This window comes from Oncorhynchus mykiss, chromosome 12 (assembly GCF_013265735.2).
Source record: "Oncorhynchus mykiss isolate Arlee chromosome 12, USDA_OmykA_1.1, whole genome shotgun sequence".
Lineage (NCBI taxonomy): Eukaryota > Metazoa > Chordata > Actinopteri > Salmoniformes > Salmonidae > Oncorhynchus > Oncorhynchus mykiss.
This window is the reverse complement of record NC_048576.1, coordinates 44,377,176-44,401,081: the sequence shown is the minus strand read 5'-3', so window position 1 is coordinate 44,401,081 and position 23,906 is coordinate 44,377,176. Positions and strand designations below refer to the sequence as shown.

General features: G+C 42.0%; 2 protein-coding genes across 2 annotated transcripts; both read left to right on the top strand.

The window, feature by feature from the left end:
• The first annotated feature begins 3,113 nt into the window (after window positions 1–3,113).
• LOC110538901 (delta-like protein B) lies at window positions 3,114–10,050 on the top strand. The gene is made up of 7 exons (XM_036937627.1): window positions 3,114–3,377; window positions 3,472–3,711; window positions 3,820–3,877; window positions 3,997–4,254; window positions 5,057–5,418; window positions 5,785–6,001; window positions 8,502–10,050. The coding sequence occupies exons 1-7, from the start codon at window positions 3,327–3,329 to the stop codon at window positions 9,221–9,223; spliced, it is 1,908 nt and encodes a 635-aa protein (XP_036793522.1). The 5' UTR covers window positions 3,114–3,326; the 3' UTR covers window positions 9,224–10,050.
• Window positions 10,051–12,227: 2,177 nt separating this feature from the next.
• Window positions 12,228–23,139, top strand: LOC110537655 (protein phosphatase 1 regulatory subunit 14A). Its single transcript, XM_021623864.2, has 4 exons — window positions 12,228–12,425; window positions 16,338–16,418; window positions 16,545–16,577; window positions 22,630–23,139. Exons 1-4 carry the CDS (start codon window positions 12,228–12,230, stop codon window positions 22,798–22,800), a joined length of 483 nt encoding a protein of 160 aa, XP_021479539.1. The 3' UTR covers window positions 22,801–23,139.
• Window positions 23,140–23,906: the final 767 nt, after the last annotated feature.

The following is a 23,906-nucleotide window of genomic DNA, read 5'->3' as shown; positions in this document are numbered from 1 at the left end:
TTCACCTAGACACATTACACTACAACTGCCAATTTATTTTTACATTAAATGCAGTGTTAGATTAACCCTTGTGTGATGTCCGGGTTGTGGGACCCATTTTCAATGTTTGCTAAAAGAAAAATATAATTAATACAATTACAATACAATTACAATTAATTATTTTTTCATCCTGAGACTCATTGGCCTTAGCTCATTTTCTGTGAAGAACGTGTAAAAGAACACACTGTGCACCGCACTACACATGTACAGTTGAAGTCGGAAGTTTAATAATTGCAAAAGGGTTTTCTAATGATCAATTAGCCTTTTAAAATTATAAACTTGGATTAGCTAACATAATGTGCCATTGGAACACAGGAGTGATGGTTGCTGATAATGGGCCTCTGTACGCCTATGTAGATATTGAATAAAAAATCAGCCGTTTCCAGCTACAATAGTCATTTACAACATCAATAATGTCTACACTGTATTTCTGATCAATTTGATGTCATTTTAATGGACAAAAAAAATATTTTCTTTCAAAAACAAGGACATTTCTAAGTGACCAAAACATTTGAATGGTAGTGTTTTTGTATACATTTGTTTTATTTTTTGACATAAATTGGGGCGGCAGGTAGCCGAGTGATTAGAGCATTGGACTAGTAACCGAAAAGTTGCAAGATCGAATCCCAGAGCTGACAAGGTAAAAATCTGCCGTTCTGCTCCTGAACAAGGCAGTTAACCCACTGATCCTAGGCCGTGATTGAAAATAAGAATTTGTTCTAAACTGACTTGCCTAGTCAAATTTAACATATAATGTAAATACACCATGCAAATTAGCTCCAAGTGATTTTAATTTTCGAAATCTGTTCTAAACTATTCCCATGCATAATAAATAGATATACACTGAGTATACCAAACATTGGGAAAACCTTCCTACTATTGAGTTGCCCAATATTGACTCCAATGCTTTTGAACAGTTGTGTCAAGTTTACATGGTGTCCTTTATATTTTACATAGTTCAGTTGAACATTTCTCTATATTTCTTTGTCATTGAGGACTTCTTTCATTATGCTCTACTTGTGACTTATTTGTGCGCAACTTCATGGAATTACTTGATTTACTGTTTTAGCAGAGAAGTGTGTGTGGGTCAGTGACGGCACGCGCCCCTCGCTCATTAGAATATCAATGCACGAACGAGAAGCAGTGGTGGCCCTTCCCCTCTAAATCTCTCTCACACACACACTTTCGCGTGAAGCACTTTTTTTTCAAGTGGTGCTGCTTGATAGAAGGTTTTGTTCTCAATAATCAGGAGATTTCTACATCTCTTCGCACTTTAAAACCATGAATAATGAATCTACTCTGCGTAAAACGACAGTGCACTCAGCAGGCTACCCATATTGTTAAGACTTGATTGGTTGGATTTTATAGTAATATTTTACATTGACTGTAGTCCAATATCCAATAGTAATTGTTTGGGTTTATTAGAGTTAATTTTAATAATACAGGAAAGACATGTGATCTGAAAGTGGTCAAAGATCTTAAAGTGCATGGTGTAAGGTAGCCTAGTCCTATAACTAAACTACTTCTAGATAGCACCTTTTTTTCTAAAAGTGTATAGGCTATAATTGCAATAAGCACGACATATGCTGGAAATACCCCTGTTGATGCCCCCTAAATCAATATGCATTAAGAAAGTTGTGTGCAGTTGGGAAGGACAAATTGAGAAGGTCATGTGCCATTGATTACCATACAGCTGTTCACACAAAGGCAAAAACTCTAGCCCGCTGCATGGTCCAGAGAGAGTGCCCCTCCCCTGACTCAACCTCAACAATAGACCCCCGAATATCCCTGAAGCGCACAATGAAAGGTCTCATCCATAACCTGCCCGCACGCGTCTGAGCAATTACAATTTTGTGACTGAAGAAAGGGCGGATCATGCTATTCTCCCAACTTCCTTCAGATCGATATTTACCACAAATTAATTAATACTGAACAATGAATTAATACTGAACAATACATGTTCTTATGCCAACGTTTTGTGAAACAACTTATTTTGAATATAATTGAAAGACCTAAGAATAGGTGATATCGAATAGTAGCCTAGGTTATAACCACTCATAACCCAAATGTTTATTATCATGTGATGCTGTCTAACACTTAATTTACCATCATTGTGCCGGTAGGCTAAAGTGCTTAATAAATTAACAACTTTTTTCTGTTACATGTTTCCAGTAGGTATAGATACTGTAGAGCTGTTAGGCTGTGAAGCCTATTCATTATACTGGTTGAAAATCGTATGCTTTTGTGGAACTATATTATTATGTGTCTGATTGAAGTTTAATAATTAAATATGTAGGCCTAACAATTCAGTTTTCGATGCTTGTGTCACACATTTCCTAGCTCGACTCCAAAATCGTGGACATTTGGCTAGTTAGTTGTATTTATGTTTTATTTATTTATTTAACCGTTATTTAACTAGGCAAGGCAGTTAAGAACACATTCTTATTTACAATGATGGCCTACCAAAAGGCAAAAGGCCTCCTGCGGGGACGGGGGCTGGAATTAAAAATAATGCATAAATTAAATATAAATATATGACAAAACACACATCACGACAAGAGACACAGCACAACACTACATAAAGAGAGACCTAAGACAACAACATAGGAAGGCAGAAACACATGACAACACAGCATGGTAGCAACACAACATGGTAGCAGCACAAAACATGGTACAAAGATTAATGGGCACAGACAACAGCACAAAGGGCAAGAAGGTAGAGACAACAATACATCACACAAAGCAGCCACAACTGTCAGTAAGAGTGTCCATGATTGAGTTTTTAAATGAAGAGATTGAAATAAAACTGTCCCGTTTGAGTGTTTGTTGCAGCTTGTTGCAGCTGTATAACTGTATAAAATATGTATTGTGCCAATCACACTTCAAATATGATTATGCTCTAAGTATAGGCCTTATGTTATTTTTGCTGATAAATTTAATCAGCACCAAATCCACACACATGTTCCGACGCGTCGTGGTTGTCCCTTGGGTCTTATCGTGCCCCGCCTCCTGACGCGTGACAGGGGCGCGCATCAGGGGTATAAAATTCATTCACTCTCATTAACCACCAGAACCAAAACAAGTGAAGACCAGCGACCAGGACATAGGGAAGAGCGAGGACTTTGCTTGGACTGCTATACCTTTTCATACTAATTTTATGGTGTGACTGCAAGGATTTTTTTCTATCCTGTTTTTTGGGAATACGCGCCTGTCACATTTCTATTGGACACAACGAATGCAAACACCTGCGGATTGTTGTATAGCTACCAACCAAACACCTGGCGGAAATGGCCTCGCTACCTCTTAGATGTGTCTTTGCTTTGGCTGTAGTGCAAGTGGTAAGTACGAAATGTAACAATGAGGAACCATTCAAAATTGCCGTGCTTTATGCACAGCATATCTCTAATGTCCAATTCGCTCTTCTCTTGGCAGGTATCATCTTCTGGTGTGTTCGAGCTGAAAGTCCATTCGTTCAACACTGCTCAGCGCATATGCAGAAGGCATAGGGACTGTCACATCTTTTTCAGAATTTGTCTCAAACACTCAGAGGACGTCATCCATGCGGAGCCACCATGCACTTTTGGAACAGGACACACCAACGTCATAAGCGCAGATCAGACCTCAATTTCCAGCAGCGCTCCTATTAGAATACCGTTCCATTTTAAGTGGCCGGTAAATAATATTTTATTCATAAATACTGTTACACAAGGACATATACATGTTATGTTACTCTATCATTCTTGCATAAATGTTTTAATACAGGATTTACCTCTGTTACAGGGAACATTTTCGCTGATCATTGAAGCATGGAACGCAGAAATCCCTACAGAATACACAGGTAAGGTGTTGTTGCAGTAGGCTTATTATAGCACTTTTTTTAACAGCCTTCCTGTTACTTAAAAACAAATCAGTATGCCAATAGGCTACTACAATACTACTTTTCTTATATTTTTTCAGACAACCAAAACAACCTGGTCAGCCGCTTGGCTACCAGAAGAAGACTGGCCATAGGCGAGGACTGGTCTCAAGACGTCCACTTCGGAGAGCAGAGCGAGCTGCGCTACTCCTATCACGCATTCTGTGACGAGTACTACTTTGGCGACAGCTGCGCCGAATACTGCAGACCCCGCGATGACACTCTGGGCCACTACAACTGTGACGTGGAGGGAAACAAACAATGTCTGGAGGGCTGGAAGGGCAACTACTGTTCTGATTGTAAGTTCAATCTACTTGGTTAACGTCGATGACTTTAGGCTACATTACTGTCCAGACTCAGATTCTGTCAACCAGGTTGTCTCAGTCTGCACTGTATAGGCCTATTGTATAATTAGACTGCACAGTGCACACAAGGATTCATTGATAAATGAGGCAAATGTTAATTTTGGCATTCTCCTTAGTGAAAACAATTAATGCTCTTTGAAGGTGTCACAAGGGCAGTATATAGACCTGAATGATTGGTGGCAAAAATGTGTACATACAGGCTTACATATAATCACACCAATAATTAAGCATGTGCAACACATTTTAATTTGAAAATGTTTGTGCCAAGTTATTTCTAAACTAAGATTACTCTTCTGCCTCAAGGATTTCAATTTAATCCCATAACCAGCCACTCTACTATTTTAGACAGGCATAATTGCATGAGCCTTAAGTATGTACTTTTATCTCAGAAAGCCTCCTGTTGTTGCTTTGTAGACTTTATAGTAAGGACGGCTTGTGGAGTTCGATCTGCCCTTTGTTCCCCTATAACAAAGGGAGAAAGAACCATGCCTCACCAGGGACACATGTTGGAGATGCTGTGTGTGTGTGTGTAAGGCAGAGGGCGAAAAGAAAGTCCTGGCTTCTGTTCCTACGGTCGAGTGCTCACCAGCTGCTTGGTTTGATACTTAACAAACAGTTGGGAGGGCCGGCAGTGGGGGGGCTCAGACAGAGTTGGTGGGCGGGTGTGTGCATGCGTGCCCAATCTGCCCATTCATTGTAATCACACCCCCCCCCCCCCCCCTCCTCCTCCCACCAGCCATCTGTTCGGCAGACTGCAGCGCGAGGCATGGCTACTGCGAGGCCCCTGGGGACTGCAAGTGCAGAATGGGTTGGCAGGGGCCCTCTTGCAACGAGTGTGTGCGCTACCCGGGCTGCCTCCATGGCACCTGCGTCCAGCCGTGGCAGTGTGACTGCAAGGAGGGCTGGGGCGGCCTCTTCTGCGACCAGGACCTAAACTACTGCACCAACCATCGGCCGTGTGCCAACGGTGCCACCTGTACCAACACAGGCCAGGGCAGCTTCACCTGTATCTGCCGCCCGGGCTACGGTGGCACCAACTGTGAGCTGGAGACCAACGAGTGTGACAGCAACCCCTGCAAGAACGGAGGCAGCTGCAATGTGAGTAATATTACAGCTTACAGGAAATAGGGATAGTTAAATATTGGCTCAGATTTTTTTTAAATGTTCAATTGGGTGTTAATTAAACAATTTTGTATTTCGGTTAATTTGGCATTCCATGTTATATTGTTTTTTTTCTTAATCTTCCATTTGAAGGTAAAATGGAAATGTGTCCAAGGTACAAACGCAGCGTAACATAACACAGTAATAAACATATTTAAATAAGACACAATGTCAGAAACATGATCAGTAATCATGGTTCATCTATGGATTGTAGAAAGCCAAAGCTCGGTCAAGGTGTCTGTCTAACGACAATTCTCTCGACATTATCAAAAATACTCTAATGACAATCATCTGTCTCTTTAGGACCTGGAGAACGACTACTCATGCACCTGCCCCCAGGGCTTCTATGGGAAGAACTGTGAGATCATCGCCATGACGTGTGCCGATGGGCCCTGTTTCAATGGAGGAACCTGCATGGAGATGCTGACGGGGGGCTATTCCTGCCGTTGCCCTCCCACCTACACTGGCTCCAACTGCGAAAAGAAACTGGACCGCTGCAGCAACAGCCCCTGTCTGAATGGTGAGTCTGACTGCAATGGATCAAGCTCAAATTGAAGTTATAGTTTATTTGCAGGTATTAAAGTAGTTGTAATTCTTTGTTGGAGCGCTCGCACATATAGTACAGTACATAGACATGTACAGTAAAAAGATTTTAAATGTTTTCAGTCATACAGTATGTTGTGAAGTTGGATGTTTACATACACCGTAGCCAAATACAATAAACTCAGTTTTTCCACAATTCCTGACATTTAATCCAAGTAAACATTCCTTGTCTTAGGTCAGTTAGGGCACCACTTAATTTTAACAATGTGAAATGTCAGAATAATAGTAGAGTAATTTTATTTCAGCTTTTATTTCTTTCATCACATTCCTAGTGATTCAGAAGTTTACATACACTCAATTAATATTTGGTAGAATTGCCTTTAAATTGTTTAACTTTGGTCAAACATTTTGGGTAGCCTTCCACAAGCTTCCCACAATAAGTTGGGTGAATTTTGGCCCGTAACTCCTGACAGAGCTGGTGTAACTGAGTCAGGGTTGTAGGCCTCCTTGCTCGCACACGCTTTTTCAGTTCTGCCCAATAATTTTCTATAAGGGCTTTGTGATGGCCACTCCAATACCTTGACTTTGATGTCCTTAAGGCATTTTGCCACAACTTTGAAAGTATGCTTGGGGTCATTGTCCATTTGGAAGACCCATTTGTGACCAAGCTTTAACTTTAACTTTCAACTGATGTCTTGAGATGTTGCTTCAATATATCCACATCATTTTCCTCATGATGCCATCTATTTTGTGAAGTGCACCAGTCCCTCCTGTAGCAAAGCATCCCCACAACAAGATGCTGCCACCCCCGTGCTTCACGGTTGGGATGGTATTCTTTGGCTTGCAAGCTTACCCCTTTTTCCTCCGAACATAACGATGGTCATTATGGCCAAACAGTTCTATTTTTGTTTCATCAGACCAGAGGACATTTCTCCAAAAAGTACAATCTTTGTCCCCATGTTCAGTTGCAAACCGTAGTCTGGCTTTGTTATGGCGGTTTTGGAGCAGTGGCTTCCTCCTTGCTGAGCAGCTTTTCAGGTTTTATCAATATAGGACTCGTTTTACTGTGAATATAGATACTTTTGTACCTGTTTCCTTCAGCAACTTCACAAGGTCCTTTGCTGTTGTTCTGGGATTGATTCGCACTTTCCGCACCAAAGTACGTTCATCTCTAGGAGACAGAACGCGTCTCCTTCTTGAGCGGTATTATGACTGTGTTGTCCCATGGTGTTTATACTTGCGCACTATTGTTTGTACAGATGAACGTGGTACCTTCAGCCGTTTGGAAATTGCTCGCAAGGATGAACCAGACTTGTGGAGGTCTCCAGTCTTGGCAGATTTCTTTTGATTTTTTTCCATGATGTCAAGCAAAGAGGCACAGAGTTTGAAGATAGGCCTTGAAATACATCCACAGGTACACCTCCAATTGACTCAAATGATGGCAATTAGCCTATCAAAAGCTTCTAAAGCCATGACATCATTTTCTGGAATTTTCCAAGCTGTTTAAAGGCACAGTCAACTTAGTGTATGTAAACTTCTGACCAACTGGAATTGTAATACAGTGAAATAATCTGTCTGTAAACAATTGTTGGAAAAATTACTTGTGTCATGCACAAAGTAGATGTCCTAACCGACTTGTCAAAACTATAGTTTGTTAACAATACATATGTGGAGTGGTTGAAACACTTAGGTTGATGTCATTAAAACTCGTTTATGTAAACTTCCAAAAGGAAGAGGAAAAACAGCAGCCAGGTTGCTTGGTTTAAAAGGAGGATTACACTCTGATTAAAACTATTATTGAACCTGGTAGTGGAGGTCTTGATGCTCCTGTGAGAATAGTGCACTCGCAGGGTGGCTGGGGTCTTTTGGGCACTAGGAAGGGATCTGTCTGCATAGATGGCCTCAATGACGCGGAGGGTAGTGCCAATGATTCTCTCTGCAGTGTGTGCTACCCTCTGAAACCTTTTGCAGTCTTATGCATTGGTGTTACCATACCACACATTGATGGATCCAGTCAGGATGCTCTCTACTGTGCATTGGTCGAAGTTGACTTGAGTGCCTGTACTCATGCCAAACTTCTTCAGCAGCCTCAGGAAATAGAGCCGCTGCTGTACCATCCTGATCACAGCGTTTGTGTTGGCTGGCCATATCAGATCGAATGAGATGGTTATGCCAAGGAATTTAAAACAGTCCACCAGCTCCCCAAATAACTGGAAACAGGTGAAAGTGGATGGAGAGGAGCTTGCCTTGGTTCTGGCAACATCTAGTGGTTGAAGTACGCACCTGCACTTGCTTGAAGTACTTGATAATGAAGTACTTCACTTGGCTGGTAGAACAATTAATTAATACATGTTTTCAGGGTATATGAATTCATGATGTCATGAAGTGCCAACAGTGTGATATCACATCTTGTGCTACTTCAGAATGTGGTAGGCTGCAGTGTACTAATTGGCGCCGTGTGATATGTTGTCTTCTAGGCGGTGAGTGTCTAGACCTGGGTCATAGCGTGCTGTGCCGCTGCCACTCGGGCTTTACCGGCGCCAACTGCCAGTTCAACATCGACGACTGTGCTTCAGCGCCGTGCCAGAACGCTGGCACCTGCCAGGACGGTGTGGACGACTACACCTGCTCATGCACGCTGGGCTACGCCGGCAAGAACTGTAGCCTGCGCTCAGATGCCTGTGGCCGCGGTGCCAGTGCCCAGCCCTGCCAGAATGGCGGCACTTGCTTCACCCACTTCACGGGGCCCGTGTGCCAGTGCCCGTCGGGTTTCATGGGACCCAGCTGCGAGTTCACACTGCAGCCCAGCTTCCATCCTGCCCCCCGACTGACCAATAAACCTTCCTCCACAGCCCTCACAGCCTCCTGTGTCCTGGCGTTACTCGCCCTTGGCCTGGCGATGGGCATTGTGGTGCTGCGGCAGCGCTGGCTGAGTGGCAGGAAGCAGCTGAATGACACGGCGGTGTTCAACGACCTGAAGACGGGGATCAACCGCTTCCCCAGTGAGAGAGAGGCTTTCATGGCGGCTAGTGGCCTGTTCAAGATCAGCAACAGCGACCCGCGCCTCAGCATGGCTTCACTTGCATCGCTTAGACCCACAGATGACAGGACGGGCCGGGGACTTGGGGGGGAGCGCCACTCATTCTCCCCTGGACAGGACTACCTCTGGAGGGGGGACAGCGGGGCTGGGCTGAGATGAGCCACTGGCCTGGACCCAAGATGGACAGAAAAGGAGACTGGACAGCCAAACACCTGGGGAGTGAGAGACAAAAACTGGGAGGAAGAACAGCGGATCATTAGCACTTATTTTTCTCTCATTTTGAAATGTTAAGTTAATGAAGAAAAATACAAACTGCTTGAATGTTTGGAAATTATTCCCCTCATTCTGAAAATGTTTGCTACACATTTTGACAAAAAAAATTATGTTGGAAAACAACCTTGTGTCATGAAGAAGAATAGTAAATGACCTCTTGATGTATGGGAACTTTAGGAAATCTCCTCAGAGAAAGGTCTTCCATGTCAAATAACCCAAAGAGATGACTACCAATTCCTCATAACTACTTACGATGGACACTGACCTATCAATGCACTTGCTCCAACACAGTGATATTGACCAAATGACTCTGGAAGAACCATTTAAACCAAATACAGGAAGACCTGATTCTCTGACCTGTACTTTTTTTGGAAGACAATAGACTGTTATCAATGACCAAGGAGATGAATACAGCAAATATATTCAACTTTTTCCACTGTTTTTGTTTCTAAGCTCATTTCACCAGAACTCTGATATTAGCAATTCCAAAAGATAAAACATATATATTTTTCATTTTAAAATTAACTATTATTTTTGTCAACATACCATTTCCTAAGATGAAACTATCAGTCGTTATACCATCATTTTATTTATGTTATTTATTAAACTCAGCAAAAGAAGAAATGTCCCTTTTTCAAGACCTGTCTTTCAAAGACAATTTGTAAAAATCCAAATAACTTCACAGCTCTTCATTGTAAAGGGTTTAAACACTGTTTCCCATGCCTGCTCAATGAACCATAAATAATTAATGAACATGCACCTGTGGAACGGTCATTAAGACACTAACAGCTTACAGAAGGTAGGCAATTAAGGTCACAGTTATGAAAACTTAGGACACTAAAGAGGCCTTTCTACTGACTCCGGAAAAACACCAAAAGAAAGATGCCCAGGTTCCCTGCTCATCTGCGTGAATGTGTCTTAGGCGTGCTGCAAGGAGGCATGAGGACTGCAGATGTGGCCAGGGCAATAAATTGCAATGTCCATACTGTGAGATGCCTCAAACAGAGCTACACAGAGACAGGACGGACAGCTGATCATCCTCGCAGTAGCAGACCACGTGTAACAACACCTGCACATGATCGGAACATCCGAACATCACACCTGCTGGAGGGGTACAGGATGGCAACAACAACTGCCAGAATTACACCAGGAACGCACAATCCCTCCATCAATGCTCAGACTGTCTGCAATAGACTGAGAGAGGCTGGTATGGGAGCTTGTAGGCCTGTTGTAAGGCAAGTCCTCACCAGACATCACCGGCAACAACGTCGCCTATGGGCACAAACCCACCGTCGCTGAACCAGACAGGAATGGCAAAAGGTGCTCTTCACTGACAAGTCACTGTTTTGTCTCACCGGGGGTGATGGTTGGATTCGCGTTTATCGTCGACGCAATGAGCGTTACACCGAGGTCTGTACTCGGTGGGATCAATTTGGTGGTGGAGGGTCCGTCATGGTCTGGGGCGGTGTATCACAGCATCATCGGACTGAGCTTGTTGTCATTGTAGGCAATCTCAACGTTATGCATTATAGGGAAGACATCCTCCTCCCTCATGTGGTACCCTTCCTGCAGGCTTATCCTGACATGACCCTCCAGCATGACAATGCCACCAGCCGTACTGCTCATTCCGTGCGTGATTTCCTGCAAGACAGGAATGTCAGTGTTCTGCCATGGCCAGTGAAGAGCCTGGATCTCAATCCCATTGAGCACGTCTGGGACCTGTTGGATCGGAGAGTGAGAGCTAGGGCCATTCCCCCCCAGAAATGTCTGGGAATTTACAGGTGCCTTGGAAGAGTGGGGTAACATCTCACAGCAAGAACTGGTAAATCTGGTGCAGTCCATGAGGAGGAGATGCACTGCAGTACTTAATGCAGCTGGTGGCCACACCAGACACTGACTGTTATGTTTGATTTTGTCCCCGCCCCTTTGTTCAGGGCAACATTCTTCCATTTCTGTTAGTCATATGTCTGTGGAACTTGTTCAGTTTGTCTCAGTTGTTGAATCTTATGTTCCAACCAGTATTTACACGTTAAGTTTGCTGACAAACACAGTTGACAGTGAGAGGACTTTTCTTTTTTTTGCTGAGTTTATATGTAAAATGTTTTCCTTTTGTCACAAATTCAGAGATATATTTATGTGATCCTAAATAAACAACTTGTTCTACATCTTTGATTATTCTGTGTAATCTAAATACACCAGGAATATTCCGGGGAAATTATTTATGACCTGAAATCAATGAACATGTGACTTTGATACACGGATTATGAGTATTGCTGTTTCTGAAGAACAGCCAGTGTAAATTTATGTTCATGCCAAAGTTAGTTTGTCAGGCATTTGCTAAAAAAAATATATATTTTAAGTTTTTTTGTTGCTGTGAGTGTGTTGAATAAAAACTATAAAATCATCAGCTTTTGTCACCTATCGATTGAGTATCATCATAGAGCAAGTTGGCCCTATGATAGACAAAGGTATAAATGCCATTCAATTCAAATGTTTGAAAATAAGCCTATAATGAGGGGTTTATGTAAAACGATTGGTATATAATGTGAGAAGTAACCTGCCATTGCATAATGTACGCAAGGAAGGCCTACCCAATTAGCAAAATTATTCGAACGCTTGCTCAAACACATGTTTCTATAATATTTATTTTTTTCTTCCCAGAATCTGTCCCAATTTCTGTCTGTGTTGGTTTAACAACCTACAATCTTTTGGTCACTTTTTACTGTGCGCTTTTTTTCCGGTGCGCTTCCGCAGGAAAGAGTTGAAACTAGAACCCGAAGACTGTTTTAGGTTTGCTACATAGAATGTTGTCGAATCCACAATTACATTCTCGCTTCAACCCACACAGTGTTTCAAGCTCCCATTTGCTTGGGAACCAGTCAGACCAGACATGGCAGCCGACAGGGTCGGACGGATGCGAGCAGAGGAAGTCCACTCATCAGATTTGGAAACGTCTCGAGAACACGGAGTCAAACTACAGAAGAGACAAGCTCGAGTGACTGTGAAATACAACAGAAAAGAGCTACAGAGACGACTAGACGTGGAGAAATGGATCGATGACTGCTTGGATGAGCTGTACTTGAGCAAAGTGAGTGCCGTCATAGCCTATGGATCATAATAATGGTCACCACACAAAGTGTCTTGTAAGTGCTCAGGCAATAGGTTTCAGACTGTTAAGACATTTTGGGTATCATGGCAAGTTAACTTTCTAATCAGGCAATATTATCTGAAAGTTTCCCATCCTTTAAGAATGAGAATTTTGCTCTTTCACCTTTGCCAAAATCAATAGAATTTGATTAAAAAAATAGTCACTTTATGTTTAAAAACAAGGCTTTGAGTTGGATATTCATATAAAAAGGGCTGGGTTGTGCTCTGTATAGACACACTGTACATAACACATGGATCTCAACATTACATTTGGACTTTTCACAGCACTGAGGGTATTACAGGGCTTTATAACCCATGTCTAACATGCAGACAAATGAACACTCCTCTGAGACACAAACAATGTAGAATAACTACTGTAGTACATTCAAACACAATAACTGGTACTTGAAATTACAGAGGCATTTCTAAACCAGCTGTTCTGCGTCGTCCTTAACAGGACTAAGCAGACTTGCACATTGTTGTGGGCGTTGTATATGAGATGTATATACAAGGCGTATACAATATGTATGTTATGAGAGGGCACAGTGTCCATAAAAGGACCGGAGAAGATGCAAGGTGCACTGTGGACTAAGGCTCTGTCCAAAATGGCACCATATTCCCTATAGTTCACTACTTTTGACCAGGGATCTATGGGTAGTGCACTAGAGAATAATGTGCCATGTCAGATGTAGCCTAAGTCTTGAGCCACCACTGTAGCAGCCGCCTCCTGACAGAGACACATGTATACATGGTGGCTGGGGGATGCTAACTCGCTGCCTTACATGGCCACTTGGAAAAAAGGGAAAGGAACAGAAATGGAACTTCATCCCTCATTCCCTCCCTTACAGAGAGGGAATGAGGGATGAAGGATGAGAAACAGGAAGAGAACGTACAGAGGATGGGGTTAATACTCCTTGAGGTAGGGTAAACATACTGCAGCTGGCCATGTGACATCACTAGCCAGATGTTTTGCTCTGCTGTGATGGTTTGGGGATACAGGTGTCCTAGTGACAGGGAGCCTAGCGGTAAAGAGCGTTGGGCCAGTAACCGAAAAGTATCTGGTTCAAATTCCTAAGCCAACTAGGTGAAACATCTGTCAATGTGCCCTTGAGGAAGGCACTTAACCCTAATTGCTCCTGTAAGTCGCTCTGGGTAAAAGTGTCTGATAAATTATTAAAATGTCAAAATATAACATTCTGCTCCGTGTTCTTGTCTGCATCTGAAATGTCAGCCTATTCCTTATGTAGTGCACTACTTTTGACCAGAGCTCTATGGTCAAAGTTATGCACTATATAGGGAATAGGCTGCAATTTTGGACATAAAACCTGTAACAATACTGCACCTTGTAACCTTGTAGCAATACTGCAAGCTTCCTGCCATCCAGGAACTACAGTACCAGTCAAAAGTTTGGAATACACCTACTCATTCAAGGGTTTTGTAACGATGTGTGCTGAGAGTCGGGAAGCAAGTTCAGGGAGTGAGTTTTTTAATAAATAAACACACCATAATATCAAATAAGAACCACGAACAACGCACAGAAATTACACAGGAACAGAAACAATGACGCCTGAGGAAGAACCCAAAGGGAGTGACATATGTAGGGCAGGTAATCAAGGAGGTGATGGAGTCCAGGTGAGTCTGATGACGTGCAGGTACGTGTAATGATGGTGACAGGTGTGCGCCATAACGAGCAGCCTGGTGACCTAGAGGCCAGAGAGGGAGCACACGTGACAGGTTTTTCTTTATTTTTACTATTTTCTACATTGTAGAATAATAGTGAAGACATCAAAACTATGAAATAACACATATGGAATCATGTAGTATTAAACAAATCAAAATATATTTTATATTGTAGATTCTTCTAAGTAGCCAACTTTTGCATTGATGACAGTTTGATTTTTTTTTTTTTTTTTTTAAAGTTTAGTTTTAGTTTTTTTTTTTTTGTAATTTCTTTTTTCTTAACTGTATTGTTGGTTAAGGACTTGTAAGTAAGCATTTCACGGTAAGGTGCCAAATACCTGTTGTATTTGGCGCATTTGTCAAATAAAGTTTGATAGGATTTGATTTTAGTACACTACTAGTGTAAAGCAGGACATTCAACCCTATAGGGCCACAAGTGCACCTTGTTGGCTCATGCCTGATCTCAGCTAAGCATTAGATCAGATAAACAATAATGTCAGCAACTATCATTTTAGGATATGCCCTTAAGAGAGAATTTGTGTGGAGAGGTGGCTGATCTTCAACTGGTCTGGAACAACAGAGCTCAGTTCTGTCTGGCTAGGCCACTGATACAGTTTGGAGAGTTGGATACATGGACATTGCTACTATTACTTTTCTACTCTGATAATATACAGTATACATGTGTGTGCGTTTTTAATATACAGTTGAAGTCAGAAGTTTACATACACTTTAGCCAAATACATTAAAACTCAGATTTTCACAATTCCTGACATTTAATCCAAGTAAGAATTCCCTGTTTGAGGTCAGTTAGGATCACCACTTTATTTTAAGAATGTGAAATGTCAGAATAATAGTAGAGATAATGATTTATTTAAGATTGTATTTCTTTCATCACATTCCCAGTGGGTCAGAAGTTTACATACACTAAATTATTTTTTGGTAGCATTGCCTTTAAATTGTTTAACTTGAGTCAAACGTTTGGGTAGCCTTCCACAAGCTTCCAACAATAAGTTGGGTGAATTTTGGCCCATTCCTCCTGACAGAGCTGGTGTAACTGAGTCAGGTTGGTAGGCCTCCTTGCTCGCACACGCTTTTTCAGTTCTGCCCACAAATTTTTCTATAGGATTGAGGTCAGGGCTTTGTGATAGCCACTCCAATACCTTGACTTTGTTGTCCTTAAGCCATTTTGCCATAACTTTGGAAGTATGCTTGGGTCATTGTCCATTTGGAAGACCCATTTGTGACCAAGCTTTAACTTCCTGACTGATGTCTTGAGATGTTGCTTCAATATATCCACATCATTTTCCTGCCTCATGATGCCATCTATTTTGTGAAGTGCACCAGTCCCTCCTTCAGCAAAGCACCCCCACAACATGATGCTGCCACCCCCGTGCTTCACAGTTAGACTGATGTTCTTCTGTCTTGCAAGCCTCCCCCACTTTTCTCCAAACATAACGATGGTCGTTATTGCCAAACAGTTCTATTTTTGTTTCATCAGACCAGAGGACATTTCTCCAAAAAGTACAATCTTTGTCCCCATGTTCAGTTGATTCGCACTTTTCGCACCAAAGTACGTTCATCTCTAGGAGAAAACGCGTCTCTTTCCTGAGCGGTATGATGGCTGCGTGGTCCCATGATGTTTATACTTGTGTACTATTGTTTGTACAGATGAACGTGGTACCTTCAGGCGTTTGTAAATTTCTCGCAAGGATGAACCAGACTTGAGGAGGTCTACAATTTTTTTTCTGAGGTCTTGGCTGATTTCTTAAGATTTTCCCATGATGTCAAGCAAAGAAACACTGACTTTGAAGGTAGGCCTTGAAATACATCCACAGGTACACCTCCAATTGACTCAAATTATGTCAATGAGCCTATCAGAAGCTTCTAAAGCCATGACATCTTTCTCTGGAATTTTCCAAGCTGTTTAAAGGCACAGCCAACTTAGTGTATGTAAACTTCTGACCCACTGGAATTGTGATACAGTGAATTATAAGTGAAATAATCTGTCTGTAAACAATGGTTGGAAAAATGACTTGTGTCATGCACAAAGTAGATGTCCTAACTGACTTGCCAAAACTATAGTTTGTTAACAATACATTTGTGGAGTGCTTGAAAAACGAGTTTTAATGACTCCAACCTAAGTGTATGTAAACTTCCGACTTGTGTTTTGCAGGAGGATGACATGCCAGATGAGGTAAACATTGATCATCTGTTAGACCTGGCTAGCAATGAAGAGCGAGTGAAAAAGTTAAAGGTAGGCCCCGCCCACCCAAAGTTGCTCTGATCATGGACTCAGACCAACCAGACTTTGACAGATAAGTTAACTGCTGGAATTTTGATACAAGGAATTTTCTCTTCTTTAAACTCTGTTCACCATCAGGAGATCCTTCAGACGTGCAGCAACAACACAGAGGTATGTTTTACCCTAATGTTTTATGATATGGAATAATCATGCATATTAAGTCATACCTTTTATTTAGTCTGTACACACACACACACACACACACACACACACACACACACACACACACACACACACACACACACACACACACACACACACACACACACACACACACACACACACACACACACACACACACTGTATAGGCCTCAGATAGGAGGCAGCAGTGTCTGACACCTCCTTCCACTGTCACTCCACATGCCTTACAATGACCGTCTGTCCTAGCCTTCTCTCTCTCCCTTCCCTATTTCTTCTCTTCTGTTTTGCCCCCTCTTCTCTGTTGTAACAAAGGACCTATTTTGACAAAGGACAGGGCCCACACTGGCCCGCTCAGGCCCAAACACGCATGCGCATGCACCAGAGCATGTGAGCACAGTTGAGCTGTTGGAAATCCCGCTCATCACTCATGGAGTGGTGCTTCTGGCGCTGCTTGTCCTTTCCTACCGCTCAGCTAAAAACCGCTCCACACTCACAGGAGAAAAAACTCCCGCTCCAAAATCACTACATTCATTAAAATCACAATTGAACCAACACCCATCTATTTGTGTGACTACCTGGACTGACCAATTGGTTTTTAAAGTATTGAAACCAAACCATATGGATTTGAATGAAAAGTATTTGAATAAACATGAAAACTGAATGTAAGACGCGAACATAGTTTCAAATAGGCTACATGTCATATTAAACAGCATATAAACACGAAATAGGTCAGGAGCCAGACAGGGAGCCTAAGAAGGAACGAAGATGAATTATTTAGGTTATATTATTGAAATGTTTTCAAGGCTATAGCCTACAAATAAATACATTGTGAAGCATTTGCAAGTGCGACACAATAGGCTGGTAAGGACATAAAACCCTCAGCATTTAAACAACGTTTTGTTGTATTAAATCATTATAGTCTATAAATGAGGTATATAAGCTGTACAAATACAAATGAAATGAAAAATGCCTTATTAGTGCCTTAGAATTTTTTTAAAAATTAGTTTTTAGAAACAAGAGTTAGGCCAGTCTGTGGCTTCAGGCTCATGCGATGGTAACTGGAGAGCCGGCCAGTAGCGGAGAATATCCTCTCCACACTTGCAGAACCACTGGGGATGCTAACACTCCTTTGGCCACTCTTGCCAGTTTGGGCAGAGAGGCAGTGTTATTTTTTTGTTGTTTTTCTATAGGTAGGCCTAAAAGTTTTTTAGGCAAAATATCCCAATCAAAACTGAAAGCTCCTTGAAAGTAGGGTAAGGGTTAGGGTATCAGGCCTAATGGGCCAAAATCAATTATGGCCTATTATATAGATAATAGAACAAAAATGAATTAAACGTTTAAGAGTTTTGTTTATAAATACTTTGCTACAATGACACACCTAGTTATCTATCCACCTCGTTCCTCTCTTTTAGCATGTAAGTTCATAGTAAGTACACAATCATGCTTTTGGGATAAGTTTCTTTTCAGATTCCACAATGATTATTTAGCTGTGGACACTACATCACTGTACTCCCTCTCTTGCTCTTGGTCCTCCTTTTTGTATGTCACCTTGATTTAGCACCTTGATTTAGCACATGCATTTGTAGTCTACGACAAGCAGACTACAAATACAAGCTGGGGCGGGCATGCCCTGAGTTCATGAAGTGAGTGCTAATGGAGCGAAATTGGAGCAGGCGAGAAGGCCGATGCTCCAGCCTTTGGGAATCTCGCTCCCCACCCCTGTCAAATTGGGAACGCTCCAACTTCGCTCCGCTCTCATACTCTGGCATGCACGCACACATGCTTCCACACACACACACACACACACACACACACACACACACACACACACACACACACACACACACACACACACACACACACACACACACACACACACACACACACACACACACGCACACACACACACACACACACACACACACCAGGTGAATCCAGGTGTTCTGGAGACCAAACCTGTAGCGGCGGGGTTGAGACTTCTCTATTTTCCGTCTCCCACTCTAATTCCTATCTATGTATTATCTATACTGAACAAAAATATAAATGCAACGTGCAACAATTTCAAAGATTTTATTGAGTTACAGTTCATATGAGGAAATCAGTCAATTGAAATACATGAATTAGGCCCTAATCTATGGATTTCACATGACCTGGAATACAGATATCAGGAATACAGCATCTGGGCAAAAATACAGTCACAGTATTTCTGTCCAATCTGCCATCAATAAAATGCAATTGTGCTCATTGTCCGTAGCTTATGCCTGCCCATACCATAACACCAACGCCACCATGGGGCACTCTGTTCACAACGTTGACATCAGAAAACCACTTGCCCACACAACGCCATACACGTGATCTGCAGTTGTGAGGCCAGTTGGACATACTGCCAAATTCTCTAAAACAATGTTGGAGGTGGCTTATGGCAGAAAAATGAACATGGCTATTTCTGGCAACAGCTCTGGTGGACATTCCTGCAGTCAGCATGCCAATTGCACACTTCATCAAAACTTGAGACATCTGTGGCATTTTAGAGTGGGCTTTTATTGTCCCCCAGCACAAGGTGCACCTGTGTAATGATCATGCTGTTTAATCAGCTGCTTGATATGCCACACCTGTCAGGTGGATGGATTATCTTGGCAAAGGAGAAATGCTCACTAACAGGGATGTAAACAAATTTGTGCACAATATTTGAGAGAAATAAGATTTTTGTGCATATGGATAATTTCTGGGATCTTTTATTTAATTTCATGAAAATGGGACGAACACTTTACAAGTTGCATTTGTATTTTTGTTCAGTGTATCAGAACTCAGGATAATACCCAGATGCAGACAGCTGGAGTCGCAGATGTTTATTGACCCAAACAGGGGGCAGGCAAAAGACAGGTCAAAGGCAGGCAGAGGTCCGTAATCCAGGGCAGACTCAATAAGGTACAGAACAGCAAGCAGACTCGGGTTTTATGACAGGCAGAGGTTTGTAAACGGGTCAGAGTCAGGCAGGTACAGAACGGCATGCAGGCTCGGGATCAGGGCAGGCAGAATGGTCAGAACTGGGGAAACTAGGAAACAGAACTTGAGAAAGCAGGGAGATGGGAAACACGCTGGTAAGACCTGACAAGACGAACTGGCAACAGACAAACAGAGAACACGTACTGGGGATAATGAGGAAGATGGGCAACACCTGGAGGGAGGTGGAGACAAGCACAAAGACAGGTGAAACAGATCAAGGTGTGACACAGTGAATGTATCTAATGTGAAAGGGAAAAATACAAAACATTATTTATTACAGGAGGTTGGTGGCACCTTGATTGGGCAGGACTGGCTTGTGGTAATGGCTGGAGTGGAATAGGTGGAATGGTATCAAATACATCAAACACGTGTTTGATGCCATTCCATTAGCTCCTTTCCCAACATTATTATGAACCGTCCTCCCCTCAGCAGCCTCCACTGGTAGATACAGTACCAGTCAAAAGTTTGGACACACCTACTGATTCATTGTAGAATAATAGTGATGACATCAACATTTTGAAATAACACATATGGAATCATGTAGTAACCAAGAAAGTGTTAAACAAATCAAAATATATTTTAGATTCTTCAAAGTAGCCACCATTTGCCTTGATGACAGCTTTGCACACTCTTGGCATTCTTTCAACCAGCTTTATGAGGTAATCACCTGGAATGCATTTCAATTAACAGGTGTGCCTTGTTAAAAGTTAATTTGGGGAATTTCTTTCCTTCTTAATGTGTTTGAGCCAATCAGTTGTGTTGTGTCAAGGTAGGGGTGGGGTATACAGAAGATAGCCCTATTTGGTAAAAGTCCATATTATGGCAAGAACAGCTCAAATAAGCAAAGAGAAACAACAGTCCATCATTACTTTAAGACATGAAGGTCAGCCAACTTTAAACGTTTCTTTAAGTGCAGTCACAAAAACCATGATGAAACTGTGATGAAACTGGCACTCATGAGGACCGCCACAGAAAAGGAAGACCCAGAGTTACCTCTGCTTTAGTTAATTCTAAGTTCATTAGAGTTAACTGCATCTCAGATTGCAGCGCAAATAAATGCTTCACAGAGTTCAAGTAACAGGCACATCTCAGGAACTTTTCAGCGGAGACTGTGAATTAGGCCTTTGTGGTCGAATTGCTGCAAAGAAACCACTACTAAAGGACACCAATAATAAGAAGAGACTTGCTTGTGCCAAGAAACACTTGCAATGGACATTACCACGGGGGAAATCTGTCCTTTTGTCCGGTGAGTCAAAATTTGAGAATTTTGGTTCCAACCGCTGTGTCTTTCTGAGATGCAGAGTAGGTTAACTTGTTATGGCAGCAATCCCCCTATCGGGATAAGTGTCATCAACAACCGCTGAATAGCATAGCGCTACATACAATAAATATTATTATAAATATTTATATTCATGAAATCACAAATGCAATATAGGAAAACACAGTTTAGCCTTTTGTTAATCCACCTGTCGTGTCAGATTTCAAAATTATGCTTTACAGCGAAAGCAATCCAAGCGTTTGTGTAAATGTATCGATCGCACGATAAAACATTAAGTACACTTAGCATCAGGTAGCTCGGTCACGAAAATCAGAAAAGCAATCAAATTAATCGTTTACCTTTGATGATCTTCGGATGTTTTCACTCACGAGACTCCCAGTTACACAACAAATGTTCCGTTTGTTCCATAAAGATGATTTTTATATCCAAAATACCTCCATTTGTTTGTCACGTTAAGTTTCAGAAATCCACAGGAAAGAGCGGTCACGACAACGCAGACAAAAATTCCAAATAGTTTCCATAATGTCCACAGAAACATGTCAAACGTTTTTTATAATCAATCCTCAGGTTGTTTTTAAAATATATAATCGATAATATATCAACCACAAATGTCTTTCACAGTAGGAAAGGGGAAAACAATGGCTGTCTAAATTTTGTTGCGCAAGCAAAACTCGTGACCACTTGACGCGATGTTATCGTTCTGGCTCATTTTTCAAAATAAAAGCCTGAAACTATGTCTGAAGACTGTTGACACCTTGAGGAAGCAATAGGAAAAGGAATCTGGTTGATATCCCTTTAAATCCAGCAAAGGGAGGCTATGGAACATAGAGCTTTCAAAATAAAAGCCACTTCCTGTTTTGATTTTCCTCAGGGTTTCGCCTGCAATATCAGTTCTGTTATACTCACAGACAATATTTTGACAGTTTTGGAAACTTTGGAAACTTTCTATCCAATACTAATAATAATATGCATATATTAGCAACTGAGACTGAAGAGCTGGCCGTTTACAATGGGCACCTTTTCATACAAGCTACTCAATACTGCCCCTGCAGCCATATGAAGTTAACGGATGATCTCTGCATGTGTAGTTCTCACCGAGAAGCATGGAGGAGGAGGTGTAATGGTGTGGGGGTGCTTTGCTGGTGACACTATCTGTGATTAATTTAGAATTCAAGGCACACTTAACCAGCATGGCTAACACAGCATTCTGCAGCGATACGCCATCTCATCTGGTTTGCGCTTAGTGGGACAATCAATTGTTTTTAAACAGGACAATGACCCAAAACATATCTCCAGGCTGTGTAAGGGCTATCTGACCAAAATGGAGGGTGATGGTGGTGCATCAAATGACCTGGCCTCAACAATCACCCGACCTCAACCCAATTGATATGGTTTGGGATGAGTTAGACAGCAGAGTGAAGGAAAAGCTCCCAACAAGTGCACAGCATATGGAAAAGCATTTCTCATAAAGCTGGTTGAGAGAATGCCATGAGTGTATAAAGCTGTCATCAAGGCAAAAGGTGGCTACTATGAAGAATCTAAAATATATTTGGATTTGTTTAACACTTTTTTGGTTACAACACGATTCCATATGGATTCTTTCATAGTATGATGTCTTCCCTATTATTCTACAATGTAGAAAATCGTAAAAATAAATAAAAACTCTTGCATGAGTAGGTGTGTCCAAACTTTTGACTAGTACTGTACATGATGCTACTATATGTCCCTCCATGCCAGGCCTTCATCGGAGAGCTGTTGGTCAAGCTGGAGGGCCTTCACAAGCAGGAGGAGCTGGCTACCGAGGGCATCGAACACCCCTCCCACTACAACCACGCCCAGCACCACCATCAGCCCTACCACTTTAACAGACCCCACTGGCCCCGAACCCACACCCACCAGACCCCCTGAGCTCACCAAATCCCTGTCATATGACCTCTGACTGGGATCGTAAAACTCTGAAAATGTTCCCAAAATTCCCACGAATCAGGCGGGAATAAGCAGTTACCAAGTATTCCCGGGAATCCTACACTCGGGATTTCTAGAAAACCTGGGAATTTTGGGAATGTTTCTGTAAATTTGTTTCCCTGTCAAGCCATTTCATCCCAGTCATCTTGGCAGTGATGGCCCCCAGCCAGTTTGCCCTCTTGTTTGTACTGTCAACTTTATTTTTGAGTGAATTTAAATTAATTAAATGAATTCATCATATTAAAATGGAGGTAAATAAAACATATGTCAATCACTATAGGGCCTGTATTGTCGTTGTTGTTGTCATTCAAAAAGACGCTGTAGATAGGCTGCTTCGACAAGGTTTTAAAAGAACAGCATGTCTAGCCTGGTCCCAGGTCCTGAATTCAGTAGCATTGCTGATCTTGGATATCGTTTTGCCATTTAGATCATAATGAAGAAGATTAAATAGAGAGAGGGATTTAATCCTAGATCAACACTCTTTCTCTGGGACGCTTTATGAATATGGGCCTGGAGATCTGTATGTGCTTTAGGCAACTCCTCTTTCTATGGTTGTCATGCTTTACATGCACTGTTCTAGGCAGTTTATCTTTGGCTCTAGTTCAAAAAGAGGCGACAGAGTTACTACTCTGGGCTCTTGCATGTGACGTAGCCTACAGTACGTCCTTCTTTTGTACAGGTTTGTCTGCATGACAGGCCAGGGCTGGGTCAGGCATGTCATCTTTTAGAAGGGGGTTCCTATGGAGACAGATAGCCGCCAACAGGTTGAACGTACTTATTGTCAGGGTCGTAAAGAAAAGTCATGTGTGAAACATTAAACGTAAACATGACATGTTTTATCTTTGAACAGATAATCACCATGTTACGATTACGGACTAACATTTTAGGCTTGAGCAAATCTTGTGTTGCAGTTCTGACGTACCTTAACCTTTCAGAGTTTTATCAGTTTAATCTCACCAACAAAAAAAGAACGTACGCGAAACGGTCTGTGAGGAATGTTACTCGACAAGCATAACACAGTATTTAAAAAAGACGGAAGTCAGGGAAAC